Here is a 19,955-nt window from a genome sequence, read left to right on the forward strand (position 1 = left end):
GAATTCTTTGGAATGTGCTTTAAATGTATGGTGTGGACTTGGCAAATGCACACATTTGTCCTGGACGTATTTTAGATCAGGGGTCAGCAACCTTTTTCAGCCATGGGCCGGTCCACCGTCCCTCAAACCATGTGGTGGGCTGGACTATATTTTTTTGGAGGGTGTGTGGACGAATTCCTATGCCCCACAAATAACTCAGAGATGCATTTTAAATAAAAGCACACATTCTACTCATGTGAAAACACGCTGATTCCCGGACTGTCTGTGGGCCGGATTGAGAAGGCGATTGGCCTACAGGCCTTAGGTTGCCTACCCGTTTTAGATGGGTTGTAGAAGATCAAAGGAAACCAACAAGGCCCCTGTAAGATTACATGCCTTCAAGTTTAAGTTATAATTGTGGTCCCAAGGACAGTCTTGAAAAAACAGAGAAGCCATCTGTAATACAAACTGCTGCCTTTCATTTGTAACATCAGTTTCAATTTATGGAGGATTGCTAATTACAGTAATTTATGTAGAGTGAGCCATTTTTGTCCCAGATACAGCCAGCAGTAACAACAGACATGATGAGAATTAAAATTTTCTCATCTTCCTTTAAAAGGGAGGGTTGGTTGTTGTTTTTAAAGCAGTACTGTAGGATTTGCCCAGACTAAGGTCCATTTAATACTTCCATGCACAACATACTGAAAATCAAAAGTTTATGTATGGTGATATAATAGACGTTCATAGAGCAGCAGTTTGGGGACATAAGGTGCAGTTTCTTGAATAAAACACTTTTGAGCTTGGTGGATGTGAATCATTTCTCCCATTCTTTCAAGATATAGTGCCCCCCCCCCTGCATACAGAAGCAATGAAGACACAAACTCCTAACACGCATCTGTCTGGACTGGGAAAAGCACAGCCTTATTTGACCCCAACAAATTATGGCCATGGGACAGGAAGAAAAGTGCTGGTGGGAGATGGCACTAGGTTTCAGCGAAGGTGCACAGGTCTTGGTTATGGCATCACAATGCTATGGAGACCCTTTAGGATGGGGCACATGTGGCCCCCCAGACCTTTCTTTCTGGCCCCCAGGATTCCCTCCAGGCCATGCCCTTCCCCATGTCTGCCCTCCTCAAGTGCTTTTGTGTGGTTGGAATATGATAATGTCTCCCACTTGCCTGGATGGAGAGGTGGAGGTGGGGGTTCGGTAGGAACCTCTGTGAGTTTTGCATGCCATTAACCTTAAAAGCACCCACCCACAGAGGAACAGAAAGTCTGGCAGTGATGATAATGACATCCTTCTACAGGATGTAGAACAGACTAACTGTCTTCCTACTATGTAGCTGTTAAAGGCAGAGAAATGCACTTCAATGGCAGGTGCTGAGATCTGCAGGCAAGAAGGGCAGTCTGAACGGCTTAAGCGTCTTGTTCTTCTTCGCATTTTACATTTACTCCCTCTTTGCCAATGCTCCTTCCTTATCAGGGCCTGAGGAACTAGTCAAAACACCTTGTCCTGAGAGACCGAGGCGGTAGCAACGGATTTCGAGATCTGCAGTGTGTTTTTTTGGTGACTTTGCTGATAAGATGAGCAAAATTTCTAGTTTTCTAGTTTACCCCCCAAAAAAGAGCAAGTTGGAGACGTTGGGAGATGAGCAGATGGTTAAGCTATTTCCTCCAAACAGTGTGTTGAAGCAGCTGAGGCAAAGCAAAATGCAACACACTGAATGCTGCTGAGGAAGAATGGTCAAAACAAGAGGAACTATATCCCTTGGGACCAATCACCCTTCTTTTTTTGCCAGACCACAAAACCCCCAGATGTGTTAGCCCAAAGCCCTCCCAGCCAAGATGGGCTGGCTTAACCATTAGCATTCTGCAGCATATGGCCAGAGCCAAATGCAGCCCTCTGCTCTAGTTTGAGTAGCTGGATGAGGGGGTGGGGAAATGAGCCTGCCTCTTCTCGGACAATTTCCTGTAACTTAGGACATGGAATCTCTTTCTTTATTGGGACACAGGAGCACAGTATTCAAGTTCCCAGGTGCAGAAAAGTAGCTCGGCTGAGCAGCACGAAGCACTGAATAATATACCACAGAGGCCTGGAGGGCAAAATAGGATGGGAACAGCAGTATTTTTTATCAGTACACATGGACTCATTAGACTGAGCCCACTTTTAGGTTTGCTATTGTGCCAGATAAGAAAGTACGGCTTACACAGATTTGCGATGGAGATTCCTGGAATGGGGCACCTAAGCGATTTGCAATGGGTTTGCTTTTCACTCATTAATTCCATCCATTTGAACCAGTGTTACAAGGCTACAATCAGTGTTACAGATTGTACAGTGTTACAATCTGTACCTCTGTGTTGCCGGCTATACACCGGCCTTCAGGGCACAACCCCTGTTCAAACCATCCCTGATTGTTAATGGAACTCTGTGCTGCAAACCAATGGTTTCAAGAGGAAAAGGTTAGTGTAGAAGTGCCCTTAGGCTTGTTGCAGGCTACCGCTGTGCATATTTTCTCAGAACTAAATTTGCACAGGAGTTTGCAACATTCTTTCAGAGAATCCAGATGATGCTTATCCTAAACCAAGGCTCCCCCCTTACTGTTAATGTTCCACTCTTTTCCTTTCTCGAGTGCTGATTCATGACCTAACACACACACACACACACACCTATTTCAATGGTAGCCCACTCCTTTCTGATATGAATTGAAAAAAGCACTGTATGATGTCTCATCTGCTGTAGAGATGTCAAAAACCATATGACTGGTTACAGTGTGTGACACCACTTTTAAGTTTCACCTGTCTGCCCCCTGCATACCCAAGTCACAAAGCTTTATTCTTCTGAATTTCACTTCGCAGCACATTGACAGCTTTTCTTTTGAACTAGAACCAGTATCTTCGTGTGCAACACATGTGCACACACATAGCCTGTGAACCACCCACACAAATTCCCTGCCTTTCTGTGAAGCAGATTGAAAAGCAGTGAGCGGAGCCTTTTCTAAAAAGCTTAAAATCTCTGATCAGTTTGCATGGCAGGAAAGGGGGCGGGTGTCTGAATTTGTTCTCCCCAAACAGCCGATAACTTGCCAGTCTTTTTGAAAGGACTCTGCATACCCAGCACTGACCACTGAGTAAAGGTGGGAGTGAAGGAGAATATGTTTGAATACTCGAAATGTATCTTTTGTTTTTTAAGTGTGTATTGGGTAGTGCTAGGCAGTTATACTATATATATATATATATATATATATATATATATATATATATATATATATAAATAGCTGAACCAGTGTTAAGATTTTTTTTGAGGGACTAGCTTTGCAAAGTGCTGGAAGAAGATTACTCAAGACTTCTGAAGCTGGCCACCAAATGAGCATTCACCACCCACAAGTGTAGCTACTAACAACTATTCCGTTGCACCCCAATCTTTAACACTTGCTCTCTTTTATGCAAAGTCGATAATTTTTGCTCTTACGAGAAGAGAAGGCCGCTTGAATGACATATACCCCTACTGAGCTTTCTGATACAAGAGATAAGACAAGTCACCTTGCACAATGGCAGGATGAAGCACACCAGCTTTTTAAACAGCAACAGCGTCTCCTATATATATTTTTGGGTACAGGAAGTGACTATTGCTTTTAAACAGGAAAAGAAAAGAAAAAAACCCATGAAAGGAAGTATTAAGGAAACGGAATTCACCCAAGCTGGATGCTATCCACAAATCCAGAGTTAGCACAATCGTTCCATGGTGTTAGGGAAGGAATAAATCTGACAGTACACCGCTGGCGTTTCTGCTGTTTAATTGTTTTCATATATCATTTTTTTAAAAAGTTATTTCGACAGATTATTTTAACATTCAGATAAACAAGCAAGACAACAGCAAGTGGACATGATTTCTGGGCAGAAGCACAGCCAAGGGGTTGAGCTGGGGAGGGGCTGTCATTCTCCCCCATGTATCCCTTGTTCCACATTTCTAGAGGCAACTAAGTGCAAAGGCCAGGCTGTTGGTTGTAACCAACAAGAGGCAAAGCTTGCATGCATTCTCTTGTTCTTGGGTTTGCTGCAACCTGTAGCAGGGCTGGACAATGGCAGCAAGCCCTTTGGACTGACCACTGCCTGTTCTGTTGGCCTAAATGGGAAACAGATAGTTTTGGGATAGTTGATGCTGCATATCAGAAGCTGATTTTATCCCCCTCAATTAAGCCCCATTTTGGAACTGCGAGTTTCCTCATGGCTTTCTTCTAAACAGAGTAAGATTCAACTGGCCAATAAGCCCTGCAGTTGGTAAGGGCAAGGTCACTCTTCCCTTGGCTTCTTCGCCAGCCCCCATTTGTTCCCCATTCCCATGGCTGGTTTTGCCAATGCTATGGAGACAAGATGGGCGAAACATTCTGATGTCACAATTTACTTACTGGCTGTAAGGAACATAGGGCTTCATCACACAGTACACACCAGGAGAAAATGTTTATTAAAAAATTTCAAAAGTGACAAAGAAGGCAGAGAGGAAAAAAATAGTAGTTAACACACGTATAGCTTGTGGCATGCTCCACAGTATAAAAAAAGAAACCCAAGCATTCAGCACAATGTGGCCAGCAGTTCTGTTTGGCCTTTCCCTATGGTCTCCATCATGGCCCTGTTTAATTCAAACAAATCCAGCAAAGAGAAAGGGGGAATGTTATCCTCCTCTTTTGGCTTAGAAGAGAGTGTTATTTGCCATATGATCTTCCAAGAAACAGCAACCATCAAAAATTAATGTTTTGGACACATCCATACTCCCAAACCTAACCCAGTCAATTGATGTTCTCTGGGGAACTACAACCAATCAAGAGGCTTCTCAGATCCAGCCACAAAAATCGTTGGGAGAACAACTCTTCACATAGCATTGTCCGAATATGTTGTCAGATGTAACAGTACAATGCTTTGCACAGGAGCATCTACATGTCAGCTCTCTTTCACCTCACATTAGGAATGGGCTTCTCTTGCCTGGGTCTCCACCTTTTAAATACTAGAGCCATATTGGAGGCGAGGTTCTCCACACCACCAGTCTCTACTTAAAGCAAACCCCAATCAACGCCACGGGGGTTATTTTAAGCCTACCTTGGAATGCTGCAGCTACCCTCGTCCCTCTCTTGCTAGTCCCTCAGTGCATTGCAGACAGGAAAAGGGAAACAAGAACATATCCTGCTTTGCCTGGCACTGAAAAGTGGCCATACGTCTATCGTTTTGCAGAAACAGCAAATTATGTGATACAAACTTATTGAGGACTGTACCATTTCAGACAGCACTCTGTCGTAGAAAGAAATAAGCTCTACATACAGAACTACCACCATGCTGGGGAGAAGCCTAATATAGAACCCTCTTCCCAACATCAGGCTTTTTGTATGCAAAAAACAATTTTCATTATTGTTTTAAAATTTGGGAGAACACTCTGTTGTAAGATTCCCTACCTGTGGTCTGTAGAAATACAATCCAGAAACAGTTGTAAAACACAATCTTCAGACTATGGTACATTGTCCACTGCCCACCCCCTTTTTGGCTTTCAGGTGTTCATGGGATTCCAGATGTGTACTTATCCTTGTAAAGCACTTCTGTCCTTTCTACCACTCCACTTAAGATCACACCCTCCTGAAGCTGCTTTATATTACAGTGTCAAAGCATTGTTGAATGCACTTGCATGTAACATGTAGTTTGTGCCTTACCCACAAAGCATGCTCTGGAAAACTTATTCCTCCCTCTTGTCCTGCTGTCGCACTTCAATGGCAGCATGATCCTCAATAATCTCCTGCACCCACCTTCCACAGACACGGTATTGCAACATGACCTGTGCCTAAAGCAAACATTTCCTCCCCCAAATGGGCTTGATCCATGTTCAGTTCTTGGAGGACAGGTCAGCGAATCTTCCAACACAGAGTTATGGCTGCTCGCACATTGTAAACTGAATGCTGAACAGTATCAAACTTATGGTATAGAAAAAGCAAACTGCTTAGAGGTGTATTTATATACATTTCTCAAGGACACTCAACAAAAGGCAGTGAGTTACAAACATCCATTCTGTACGCTGGTAACCCCAATGCGCGCATATATATTATATGTAAATAAATGTACATGCACAATTGATACCTAGAAGTTGCAGACAGAGCCTATTATACTGGAACACGTGACCCCAAAACCTGTGAAGGATGGGTGGGATGGGTGGTAAGGTTCAATTTCTGTTTCCAGTGCATGCAAAGTTTGACATTCAGGGCAGTGTTGCTTTAAGGCTATTTCTAAGGCTAAAAGATCTCAACCATTCCCCTCAACTGCATCTTTCAAGACTCAGAGGCATTGCTTCCTTAGGGCGCCATAGGGGGAAAAGGGTGGCGGCTGGGTGAGAACCTTGACCAAACATTCCCTTTCATCCTGTTTTCTGACCTGCCTTGCTTAACGCAAGGCTGGATTTGCACTGAACCTCTGGGTTGCTCTAATTGCTGAATTCAGAAAAAGGATCTGCACCTAGTGCTGAGTGGACCATTCAAGCCCAGCAGTGCTTCTAGCTGTGCACTAAAAGCATTCCAACTAGTGTTGGAAGATTATATCTGCAGCATTGTGTGCGCGCCTCTCTCTCTTTCGTTCATGCTGTCCCCTGCTGTTCTAAAGGGCATCCTGGCATTCACTGCAAGTTGGGAAGATCAGCAGGGGGAAACCGGGATTAAATTACTCCTTCAAGAACAAACAGAACAGAAGTCAAACTATTAAGTGGGGTGATAGCACAGGGCTTGTTTGTGACTGTTTTCTATAACACAGGATTAACTAACTACCGAAATAACAAATAAGCCCTGTGAACATGGCCACTCTGTCGTAAGGAAGAGGTCGGTGGGACTTCTTGCCCCAACTGTAACAAATTTCAAGTTGCAACTTGAAAAAAAGCATGGGGGGGAGGGGAGGGGAGGGAAGGGGGTGCCTAAACTCAGCTATCTGAGTTGTCAACTGAAAAGAAACACGCGTGGCTTCATGTTTGCAGCTCAGGTGTTGTCAGAAAGGGTGAAGTCCTGGAAACCAGCTCTGCTTGAAAAGTATTTAGGCCCCATCACTCAGGTTTTACTTCTGGTGTTTGAAGAGGAAAACATCTTCCAATTTCTCCTCACAGGGTCACACACACCTTGTTGGTTATCCAGCTCTATTACTCTATTACCAAGTTTTAAAAAGGCACAAGAATAGGTGCCTTCTTAAAACAAAAAACAAAAAACCCCTAATATATTTAAATGAACAGGTTTCTAGCCATTGTTTAAGAGATCGCCTTCCACAGATACTTTTTGGCATAATTAGAAAACTGCACATTTATGAAATAAAAGACCTCATTCAACATTTGCATTCAGAATTAACCATGTAAGCACATGTGCAAGTTCAGTTTTCGCAGTGAGATATAGAAAGCTTTAACATTCCATTACCAGACCTATTCAATTCTCTCTTTCATCTAAAATCCACCTAATATATTTTTAATGGTTTTTTTTTTAAAAAATGCTCCCGATTCTAAATTTTATGAGGACTTTTGGAGATTTGGCCTTCAATCATAGCCACTTTGTGAATTCTGGGAGACACAACGGACTTTTGACTTACGACAATTTATGAAAAAAAGGTCTCTCCACTCTTCAGTGGAAAGGTGGCAATCTGAAATACAGACACACTCACCTGTCTAATAACAAAACAGCAGGACTGAGTGCATCTTCATGCCAAGGGACTCTTGCATCCCTACACACTCAAAAGATTTAGAGAATGTGTCCAAGATTACTTATGAACTAAGATAAGAGATTGTTAAGGGGGACATGCCGGGATTAGGTGTCAACAAGGGTTTCAGTATGTTTTGGTTTTTTTTAAATCACTTTCAGAGAATAAGGATGCACCAAGTGTCTATATTCCTCATAAAAGGGGTGGCACCTGTGCATGATACCCTCTTTTTCCATGTTGGCAGCACAAGAAGAATGACGAGGAAAGAGAAGAAAAAGAAAGGCTCTCCTTGATAAAGGCCTGGAACCACTGGAATGATTTACCACGCAAACTGATGTGTAACTAACTCCGCCACAAATATACAGAAACTCCCCCTCCCACCACCCTTAAAGAAAAAGAAGACTTTCCAAGTAAGAATGATAAGTACTGTATGGTAATATCTGAAATATTTATATACATAATTTTCTTTGTCTTTTGTTGGAAGTATCTCCTGGTCAGACAGCGGCACTTTGGGGTCCCTTCGGCACCATTGCTTCGCCTCTGCCCTCCCGCTTCTCAATAGACCGAGCTGTTTCGGATGCCGCAGCACAACACCATGCTCAGGATCATCTCAAAGATCTGCAGGCCAAGAGAGAACATTAGAGAGAATCCAACTCAAACATAAGCTATGTCCCTAGGCTAAGTTAACCGTAGGCAAGACCTCCACTTCTATTCAGACTGGCAAGAAGCCGAAGAGAAAACTAGTTCTGCTAATGCAGGCAGAGATGGGTTTTAATTTAAGACAGTTTGCTTTGTTGCTGTTGAAGTTGGAAAAAAAGAGAGAGTTAACATTAAAACCCAGTCTGCATTTTTTTGAGGCTTTCATGAGCAAAGAGTACAAAATGAACTTTTTAGTTCTAGGTGGAATTCTGCTGCTCCTCCATATTTCTCTGAGCTTCTGTTTTCCCTCACATTGAATGATAAAAAGTTGGTAGGTTTTTAGCCAGTCTTATTTTTATTCTTGAGTCCCGTCATGGGAAAAGGTGGGTTTTTATAAATATTTTATATGCACTTTAAAATAATAATATAATGTCATCATATCATATTATATCATCATCAGATAATTTTCTTGATAAAGTGATTGAAATGTAATTCTAATTGGAAAGGATATTCTGCTGAGCTAAGCTTCCACTGGGCAAAATCGAAACAGCCTTTAAAGAAGAGAGAGAGAGAAAAATAGGAAGACTTGAATCTTAAAATGATCCTTCATCTTCTTTGGGAGGGTAGAGGGCTAAGGGACATTCTCCAGCTCTGATTTAGGGAACAGAGTAGCTTAGAAACTTCTCTTCCTCCCTTGCTATCCAGAAAAGCATTGCAGGTTAAGGAAGACACAGTCCATTTCTGGGAAAGCTGCATCTTGCCCCTGCTCTGCAAGGAGAGAATGAGGAGAAACTGTCAATCATTCTAAACTGACAAACTGACCTAGAGGTCCATAAACATACTGCCCACAGCTGTTGCATGGATGGCACCTCAACAGGCCTTCTGGGAGTATCCCATATTCCACAAACCCACAGCCACTGCCACCACAACAACTCCAGCACTTACCATGATCACAGCCACCACAATGGCGGCAATGCCAATCAAGTACAGTTTTCCAGAGAACAGCTCATCAATTTTACTGTGACAGCTTAGATCCTGTGGTAAAATGAACAGAGTAACATAATGAGTCTTCTGGATGAGGCCAATGGCTCATCTAATCCAGCATCCTCACAATGGTCAATCAGATGCAGTCACAGCACAGACTTGTATAATGACATGATGATATCCACAGTTTTATTCTCAATTCCTTTCTTAACGATCCCTAGCATGGGATTTGCTTTCCCCCCAGCTGCCACACACTGTCAGTCACCGTCAGTTCAGAGCATATACAGTCGTACCTTGGTTGTTGAACACCTTGGTACTCGTCCGTTTTGGCTCCTGAATTCTGCAAACCCAGAAGTGAGTGTACCGGTTTGCGAACTTTTTTGGAAGCCGAACATCTGACATGGCTTCTGCGGCTTCCGATTGAGTGCAGGAAGCTCCTGCAGCCAGTCGGAAGTCGCGCCTTGGTTGCTGAACATTTTCCGAAGTTGAACGAACTTCTGGAACAGATTCCGTTCGACAACCAAGGTACGACTGCATGTGAAATTAAGATTTATTTATTTTTGCCCTGACATGCATTACACTTGTTTACATTGAATTGCATTTGCCATTTTGCTGCCCATTTGCTGAGTCTGGCGAGATCTGCTTGGAGCTCTTGGCAATCACTTTTTGTTTTAATGACCCTGAACAATTCAGTATCACCAAACTTGGCTACTTCACTGATCACCCCTAATCGTTTATGGACATACTATAAAGCACAGGCCTCAATACCAATAATGGCTGTAACAAGTAAACATCCTGTTATGTGAGCATAGTATTGTGCCATTATGTGTGACCATCAGGAACACTAAACACAGAGCTAAGGCCATTCAATCAATTCATCTATCTCAATCCAAGGTTAGCAGAAGGATGAGTGTGGCCTAAGCATAATATGGCACCTCCTGATGCTCTTTGTACAAAAGCCCAAACTGCTGTCTATAATAATTTAATAGCCTCCCAAAACAGCTTTCGACCTACCTGTTGCAGTCAAAAAACAAAACACAAAAAACCTGCCCTGTAGCTATAATACTGTAGTAAGCCACTAACTGATGTACATCTAATCAAAACAAACACATATTATTAGGGATGTTCAACCCATTCTATGCACACTTTCAACACATGGGGCCATGCTTCCCAGCTGCACCCCTAACACTGCATGCTGTGCCTCCTTGAAGCCCATGCATTTGGTGAGATGTTTAAAAAGGGAACCCCAAAAGTGCAGGTTTCCTGGTTGTTTTGAGGGTCTGCGTGCTTAGGCTTCCTTTTCAAGCATCTTGCTGAAGGCATGGACTTTGGAGAAGGGGTGATCAGTGGGGGCATGCAAGGATAGGAGTTTTGTGACTCCTGCAGTTCTCTCTCTGTTCTGGCTTTGTTCAAGAAGGGAATTGCTGTACATCGCTATAGACAAATTATATATATATATATATATTAGTATTATGCAGCAGGGCCCACTCACAAAAGATCAGGTGAGTGAGCTTTTACCCTTGCAAAGGTAGAATTGTCAATATTATGGTACACATTTATTTATCCTCACTCTGGAATATTCTGCTATGTATGTTGGTGGAAGATTAAAGGAATTACTCTTACTATTCACGAATTCACTGCATAACAATATGGTATCTGAAGAAGTGTGCATGCACACGAAAGCCCATACCAATAACTAACTTAGTTGGTCTCTAAGGTGCTACTGGAAGGAATTATTTTATTTTGTTTTGTTTTGACTACGGCAGACCAACACGGCTACCTACCTGTAATTAGAACAATATTTTAAAAATACTAAAATGGGGCACTGTGCCTTGGTGCCTAGATCCTGAAGGTGCCTAGCTAGGTATTAGTGAACCAGTACCATTGCTGGATTTACACTGGCACCTGGTCAAAGGAGCAGGGTCAAAGACTACCATGGCTCTCTGACAGATAAAGGAATGCAGCCAAAACTTGACTACTCTTGAAGCATGTTCCCAGCAAATCACCAGTGCGGCTCTCCAGTGGTTGGAAGAGGATTCCCATCACATTTATGAAAAAACAGCATAGGTCGTCACTTGTTCAGTGCTTAATGTGAGAAATCATTTCTGACCTTTCTGCTGCAATAAAGGTTTATTTGGGGAAAGACAGCTTTAGCATTTGTATAGAACATGGGCTGCTTTCGAAGCACCCCCCCCCCCGGCCCTCAAAACAAGGTGAGCACCGCTCTCTTGTAGATATTTAAAACAGTTCAAACCTTTCTACTACAGAAAGCTACCTTACGCGCTTAAACAAACATGACACAGATCCATTTGTATACCTTAGGCTAAATGAAAGTCCTGGCTCTGGGGTGAAAGGAGTGCAGAAACAACCCTAAAGCTATACTTCATATTGCAAGCTCAACATGGTGCATTATTCGCCTCCCCCACTCCCAATCAACTGAAGTCTTGCCAGACATGAAAGACCCATTCACTGAAGACAATGGGTGTATCACACAAACACTTCCTTACCTGCGTAAATGCTGAAGTCACACTTTGACTACAGAGATCAGGTTGAAGAATGTTCAATGCACTTTCCAGGGCGCTTCCACCACAGCATTTTAGCTGTAAGCAGAGAAATGGATTGGAGTGAGCATTCTAACAGGGAATCTCTGAGGAGGAGGGAAAAGGTCTGAGCTGGAAGTCTGGAAAGAATCTGAAAAATGGGCTGGAAGGTGGCACCTTATAACAGACAACGATCTTCTTTGAACCTTGGCAGGGGTAGCCACCTCTCATTTAAGAGCTATTATTATATAATATGGAGACATGCAGGTGTTGGTTTATCTTTTCTCTTTATAAGCAGACCACACACCATATCACTGGTGCTTTCCAATGAAAAGCACAATGGGATCTGCCATACGAAATTTCAGTTCTTGCCATTCCTGGTCCTCCCCCCTCCCCTATTTGGGGGGAGATGGCAAACCTGAACACATAATGTTCCCATGTCAACCCCTTTTGGTTTTATTTAGCCACTTAAAATGTCTGCTATCTTTCTTGCATCCTGCTCACTGGTCTCAACAATCCCTCTTGGGGACACCCGATGTGCTTGAATGGCCAAGAGGGAAGAGCCTCTTAAATTCAACGAGGGCTTGCTTTACAGGGACAATAGCAGTGTTCCGAATTATATACTCTCTGGGCACTTCTTTGAACAGCAACGATGCCAACTACATGCCTGTGGATGGAAGGTCAAGTTTGATTTCCAGCAAATTGTGCATCCAGCTTACTGTTTCGTGGAAGGTTTTCACAACTGCCTTGGCCTTGTTTGCTTTCTCAGCGTCACTTGACTTTGCTTGGAGTACCGCTTGGTCGTAGAACTGTGTGATGTCTTTGGCAATCTGCAACGGGGACGGGGAGAGGGAAGAAGATACAGCCACAATGAAAAATGCCAACCATGTGTTTTCTAAAGTTTCCAGTTGTTTAAGGCAGATAGGTACATTGAAGTTGTATGGTGATGGCAGAAGCTCAACCACATGGTGCCACAGGCTAGGGGCAGTGCAAATTACCTCGGCTTCTTCCCAGTAATTCAAACCGTCTCAGAAAAGAAAAAAGGAAAGGAAAAAGATGACAGACAACCAACAGAGCTCAGGAAAACCTGAAAATAGCTTGTAGATTAACATTGTCATCCAGAACAGAGGCGAAGTTCAGAGCAGGGAGCTGGGCTTGCAGAAAGGCCTGTCACACTCTTGAAAAGAGAAGGCAATCCAGCAAGATGGAGTTAAACAGTAAGAGGAGTGCTGCAAGCTGGAGAGGCTCTCTGCCCTCAATAAATGCTAGAGGAACTCCGTGCCCAGTCCTTAACTGAGTCAGGATAATTTTCAGTTAAGAGTACATGAGTTTGAACCAACAGTCTCATGCAAGCCTCACGGGTCCTAAAGCAGGTGAACAATATTACAGTGGTACCTCGGTTTTCGAACAGCGAAATTCCCGAACAACTCAGAACCCGAACGCTTCAAACCCAGAAGTAGGTGTTCCGGTTTTCGAACTTTGCCCCAGAAGCCTGAGCTTCAGTTTCTCCTGTTGCACAGCAAATTTGAGTGCCCCGCATAGTAATTAAGGCTTATTTGCTTCCGTTTTACCCTTAAGCAGCAAATTTAAGCACCCCCTCCATCGTAATTAAAGCCTTCTGTTTCTGATTGCAGTGTTCTGAGGTGATATTTGGTGCCTTTGTTTTTGCTATTTTTTTGCATTTTTGTTTGTGTGGCTTTTTCATTTTTTTGTCTGTGGCTTGTTTTTCATTTTATGATTGATTGTGTGACTGCGGAAATGGATAAAAGCCAAAAATCCAAACAATGACTATAATCAGTACAGGTAAGAAAAAAATTAATTTTAATTTTTATCATCTACAATACTGTCTTATTTATTTTATAGTACAGAACATTGCTTTCATTTTGTGGATCAATGGTCTCGTTAAATAGTAAAATTCATGTTAAATTGCTGTTTTAGGGGTTGTTTTTAAAAGCCTGGAACGGATTAATCCATTTTGCATTACTTTCTATGGGAAAGTGTGGCTTGGTTTTGGAACACTTTGGTTTTGGAACGGACTTCCGGAAAGGATTTGAGAACCAAGGTACCACTGTACTGGCAATATTGGTGCTCCAAACCAAGGACTAGTTGTTGATACATGGAAAGAGCTGTCCAGAGGCTTCTCTCATCAACATAGCGGAGCTGGAACATGTCACTGGTTTTGTCTCCCAAAAGGCTAACCATGAGGATTCCATTATGCCATTACTTCCCTCTCCCCCAGGGTAGTTTCCCGGCTAACTTCAAGGTGCTAGTTTTAATCTTTTAAACCCTACAAGGGCTGGGTCTTGGATATTTGAGGGGATGCTTTCTTCCATGTGCACCTCCCTATTGTTTCTGAGGGTGCCCTCATCATCAAAGGGCAAGGTTGGTCCATAATGGCAATAGGGGCTATTTGTTGGGTCCCTGCAATTGGAAAAAAAACTCCCTCCCATCACAAACATGCCAAATTGGTTTGTTGAGGAAGACTATGAAAGCTTCTTTTTCAATAGACTTTTAAGCCTGCAGTGGAAACCTGTGCCCTCCAGTTCTCCCCTTGTGTGCTTAAAAAACAAAGCCGAGTGCTAAATAAAGCATCAAGATTGTCGTGCTCCAGAGTCAACAGAGTTGCAGCAGGGCCAATGCGTTGTGGATTTAAACTCTTTTAGGGAAACACATGCGTGGGCCAGCTGTTTGCAGCTGTGCTAAGGGGAACATGTCCTCTCCACATCCCAATCTAAGCTACCCCTTGGGGAAGTAGGAAGTTGAGAAACAGCATGCCAGATTTCATTTTAAAAAGGAAGAATGGGAGGCTGTTTTTATTAAGGGATAATTTGCCCTAGGGGAAGACCATTAAGGACTACAAAATCCTCCTATTTCATTTCTTCAGTGCCATCTGGAACTGGCTAGTGGATAAAAACACTGATAATAGAATTTCCTCCCACTGTGCACAGCCTGCAGAAGGGCTCAGATGACACCAATGCTAATAAAAGTGAGTGGTCATTTGATACAGAGGAATGAGTGTTTGTCATTCAAATTATTCCCACATAGCGTGGCTGTGTGGTGCTGGTGTTAAGCTCTTTCTCGTGCAATCACAGGAACCCCACACTCCTCGTGGTGGGATGAGAGAAATCAGTATCATCTCAGTGAAACAACATAATCAAGTTTGCCTCCACACCATGCTATAGTGAGGTTCAAGAGTTGTGTGTGTGTGTGTGTGTGTGTGTGTGTGTGTGTGTGTGAGAGAGAGAGAGAGAGAGAGAGAGAGAGAGAGAGAGAGAGAGAGAGAGATGAAGACAACAAGTGCAGACTGGCAGAAGAAGAAAAATAAGGATGAGCAGAAAAGGATGAGCAGATGAGGAGCAAAAACTACTAGTTACTCTCAGAAATAAAATCTTTACCACAGCTCTAAACACATGGTCTCAAAATCTATGTGCATGTGATGCCCTGGATGAATATTGCGAACTATCTCGTGAGAGAATGAAATTCTGGAGTTTTGGGATAGATAACATCTGAGGCTACAGTGACCCAAATGTAGTAAGAGTGATATAAATACAACTTAAAGTAATATTGTAAAAAAGTAGGCTACTCAAGAGGTCTAAAGTTTCCCAACTGTTATTCAACAGGATGTAATGAGCTTGTATATAAACAGGTTTCCGCAATCATCACAAAGCTCTTGATTACGCAAAGGTTGAGAGGGGGTGGGGAGAATCCACCATCTCCTTGGCAGTCTCTTCCAAAAGATAATTGCTCTTGCAAGTTTTTTAAAAAATCCCAGTGTCCTTTATTTCAAGCTATTCATTGCTATAATCATTATAATGCTTACCTTGGCTTGATTTAATAACCCCCTGCATTGCCTATTCTTTTTTCTCCCTGTGAAAGCATTTATTTATTGCCCCCACAGCCATTAATCTACTTTATGATAAGGTAACCAAATCAGCATCTTTTATTACATAACTTCTTCCTGGCTCTCCCTCGCCCTGTGTTTTCATTATCCCTTTTAAGTCTAGACATCAGAACAACTTGCAGATGCATAGTTTTCCATAGCCTCAAACTCCATAATAACGTTCCTAAAAACACTGTATTATTTGTGTAACCACAATGTTGTGGTTAGCCACAAAGACTAATATGGGGAGAGAAAACTTCAAGTCTGAAATTTTTATCTTCCATTACATAGGTATTTGTCTTATATAAGGCTATGCACAGAAAATCAAAGAAACTATGAGATGAACTGTCGTGGCCCCAAATGCACAATTTTAGGTTTTTCTATCCCAAATGGTCTTGCAGAAAAATGAATGTGTATACCCAACCCACAAGCAACAATGATAATCCTTACCACCTTCTGGACTTTGGGGAAACACCTCAAAGGACTAGGTTTGACATGTGTTCTTTGTTGCAGTACTAACGGCTATTCAAGGATATAACCACAATATAGACTGCATGATACTATAGGATATTTTTTTTCTGTATTTTTAGCGGTTCTTGTTTTTATGTCAGTCACCCTCAGTCCTATCAGGGACAAAGGTGGGATATACTACTACTACAGTGGACGCTCGGTTTGCGAACATGATCCGTGCGGGAAGCACATTCATAACCTGCAGGATCCGCAGCCCGCAGCACATGCACCGAAACCCAGAAGTAACCTGTTCCGGTACTTCTGGGTTCAGTGCAGTGCGCAACCTGAAGCATCTGTAACCCGAGGTATGACTGTACTACTACTAGTACAGAGCCAGTGTGGTGAAGTGGTTGAGAGCGGTAGTCTCGTAATTTGGGGAACCGGGTTCGCGTCTCCGCTCCTCCACCTGCAGCTGCTGGGTGACCTTGGGCCAGTCACACTTCTCTGAAGTCTCTCAGCCCCACTCACCTCACAGAGTGTTTGTTGTGGGGGAGGAAGGGAAAGGAGAATGTTAGCCGCTTTGAGACTCCTTAAAGGGAGTGAAAGGCGGGATATCAAATCCAAACTCCTCTTCTTCTTCTTCTACTGATGAATGATAATAGCAAACTTGCTATCTGAGTGATAACCCCCATAGAGTCATGTGCAAGGATGAAACACAGGAAACTGGGTTGCACAGTCAGACCACTATGGCCTAGCCTGTACAGTATAGTCTACACTGACAGGCAACCCTTGCCAGTGTTTTAGACAGGAGTTTTTCTCAGCCTTATCTGGAAGGCAGTATCAGTAGGTTTGCGGATACCTTAAGGTCTGTAGAAATAAATTTTGTACAAAAATGGAGTGCGCTGGGAAAGGGGCTGAACAAAAGCACTCTGCACAGCGACATTTTGTTGCACTTATCCACAATCTATTTCACAGCTATTCAGTAGCTGCCAAACATGCTGCAGGAATCATAGAAGAGTTGGAAGGGACCCTGAGGATCATCTAGTCCAAACCCCCTGCAATGAAGGAATATGCAGCTGCCCCATACAGGGACTGAACCTGCAACCTTGGCATTCTCAGCTGTAACCAACTGGGAAAGAGGACAGATCACCAACACTCTCAAAACTCTGAACATAGTACCCCCTATGTTATTCAGGTTAGAGCACTCAGCTGTCAGAGGGAACGTTGCCAACACTTGATCCCGAGGCAACACTTGTCTTTACCGAATCATAGGAATGTACAACTGAAACAAAGTCTATATTTAGAAACTCTCTTGTATTATCCAGCCCTTCTTGCCTGGGCCTCTTGTTTCCCTGTCTCCCCCTATACTGAAACTTGGATTGGAAACTCTCAGGGCAGGGAGTTCTATTTTGTATGTCACGACAGTCTGCGGAAGCGCATAGGGAACAACTGTATACATACAACAGAAGTTCTGCAGCAGCTATGGACTAAAACATTAGCATGATCTCTGGCTCTTAAACAGATGCAGTTGGTTCATCTGGCCTCCATAGCTAGAGGGCTGCTCTCAGCAGGTAGGAAAGAAGGGTGGGGCAAAACGTTTGTTGGGATATTGTGTTGCTGCATAGTTCCTGACTATCCTGGACCTGTTAAAACATCTGCAAAAGAGGAGCTGCAAAACCCTTCCCCAACCTAGTGCCCTCAAAGTGTTTAGGACTATAAACCACATCAGCCACAGCCATCACAGCTGTCCAAAATATGTGGAAGGCACCACACTGGGGAAAGCTGCTACACAGAAGACGGAACCATGCTCTGCCTCATGTGAATGTGCCGTGTGCTGATGTAGTTGCAGTATTTTGTTTCAGAGGTGGAAAACCCAGGACCAAGGGTGATATCCAACAAAGTAGTTCCCCCCTCTTTCCTCTTCCTGCACCCTCTTCAAATCTGCTCTGCAGTCGGGGGAATCCCCAGAACCAATTCAAGGGGTGCATGGGCGACACACAGGGAGAGGAGGAGGGAAAGTTCTGCTGTGCAGCCCAAAATCATTGCACTAAGCTAACTAATTTGTTGGATACCACCCCAAATTCCTAACCTAGCTTCACTTTAAAGTTTTGGGAGTAATCACCAGCTCCCTGTGCCAAATTAGATGTTAAAAAGAGGGGCTGGTCTTATTTTCCTTGCAATGCATCAAATGTAAACTACGTGGAGGTCAACACGCCAGGCATTTCCTCACATCACTGTCTGAGGGGAGGAAGGGAGAGGTCTAGCATGCTGTCACACCTAGGTGCTGGTACGTGAAGAAAAACAAGTACAGTGGTACCTCGCAAGACGAACGCCTCGCAAGACGGAAAACCCGCTAGACGAAAGGTTTTTCCGTTTTGGAGGCGCTTCGCAAAACGAATTTGCCTATGGGCTTCCTTCGCAAGACGAAAGCCCATAGGGAAATCTCCGGGACAGCGGGGAAGCGCAGCGCGTCTTCCCCACTGTCCTCGGACCTCCTCCGAAGGCTGGCGGCGGGCGGAGAGACCTCCTCCCGCCGCCAGCCTTCGTTTCTCTGCTATCCCAGACGGCTTTTGAAGGCAGGCGGGGGGGGGGGAGCAAAGACTTTCACCCCCCGCCCGCCTTCAGAAGAGGTCCAGGACCTCTTCTGAAGGCCGGCGGGGCCAAGGTCTTTGCTCCCCCCTGCCTGCCTTCCCGGGAGAGCGGAGAAACGCAGCGCCTTTCTCCGCTGTCCCGGAGGGCTTTTGAAGGCAGGCGGGGGGGAGCATAGACTTTCGCCCCCCGCCCGCCTTCAGAAGAGGTCCAGGACCTCTTCTGAAGGCCGGCGGGGGCAAAAGTCTTTGCTCCCCCCTGCCTGCCTTCCCGGGAGAGCGGAGAAACGCAGCGCCTTTCTCCGCTGTCCCGGAGGGCTTTTGAAGGCAGGCGGGGGGGAGCATAGACTTTCGCCCCCCGCCCGCCTTCAGAAGAGGTCCAGGACCTCTTCTGAAGGCCAGCGGGGGGCAAAAGTCTTTGTCCCCCCTGCCTGCCTTCCCGGGGGCTTTTAAATCGCCCCGGGACAGCGGAGAAGTCCCCCGCTGTCCCGGGGCTTTTTAAAATGCTGGCGGGTGGCAGCGGAGGCTTCGCTCCCGCCCGCCAGCATTTTAAGATCGCCCCAGACAGCGGAGAAGTCCCTCGCTGTCCCGGGGCTTTTTAAAATGCTGGCGGGCGACAGCGGAGGCTTCGCTCCCACCCGCCAGCATTTTAAGATCGCCCCGGACAGCGGAGAAGTCCCCCGCTGTCCCGGGGCTTTTTAAAATGCTGGCGGGCGACAGCGGAGGCATCGCTCCCGCCCGCCAGCATTTTAAGATCGCCCCGGACAGCGGAGAAGTCCCCCGCTGTCCCGGGGCTTTTTAAAATGCTGGCGGGCGACAGCGGAGGCATCGCTCCCGCCCGCCAGCATTTTAAGATCACCCCGGACAGCGGAGAAGTCCCCCGCTGTCCCGGGGCTTTTTAAAATGCTGGCGGGCAGCAGCGGAGGCTTCGCTCCCGCCTGCCAGCATTTTAAGATCGCCCTGGACAGCGGAGAAGTCCCCCGCTGTCCCGGGGTTTTTTAAAATGCTGGGGGTGGGAAGAAAAGCCCTTGGTCCCCCCCCCCAGCCTTCAGAAGAGGTCGGAGGACAGACTGTCCCCGGACCTGGTCTGAAGTCGGTTTCCATAGGAACGCATTAATTGATTTTCAATGCATTCCTATGGGAAACCGTGCTTCGCAAGACGGAAAAATCGCAAGACGACAAAACTTGCGGAACGAA

General features: G+C 44.6%; 1 protein-coding gene across 1 annotated transcript in view; it reads right to left on the bottom strand.

Moving 5' to 3' along the window:
- Positions 1-3,756: 3,756 nt before the first annotated feature.
- The window catches only part of CD81 (CD81 molecule), a 58,548-nt gene continuing 42,349 nt past the window's right edge, over positions 3,757-19,955 (bottom strand). Inside the window, exons 5-8 of the mRNA XM_081205749.1 lie at positions 12,560-12,670; positions 11,808-11,900; positions 9,262-9,351; positions 3,757-8,295 (exon numbers count right to left, since the gene is read on the bottom strand). Of these exons, the coding sequence (XP_081061875.1) occupies positions 8,233-8,295; positions 9,262-9,351; positions 11,808-11,900; positions 12,560-12,670 (357 nt within the window). The 3' untranslated portion in view covers positions 3,757-8,232. The remainder of the gene's footprint in view (positions 8,296-9,261; positions 9,352-11,807; positions 11,901-12,559; positions 12,671-19,955) is intronic.

The sequence above is a fragment of the Podarcis bocagei genome (assembly GCF_964188305.1).
Source record: "Podarcis bocagei genome assembly, chromosome: 1".
NCBI lineage: Eukaryota > Metazoa > Chordata > Lepidosauria > Squamata > Lacertidae > Podarcis > Podarcis bocagei.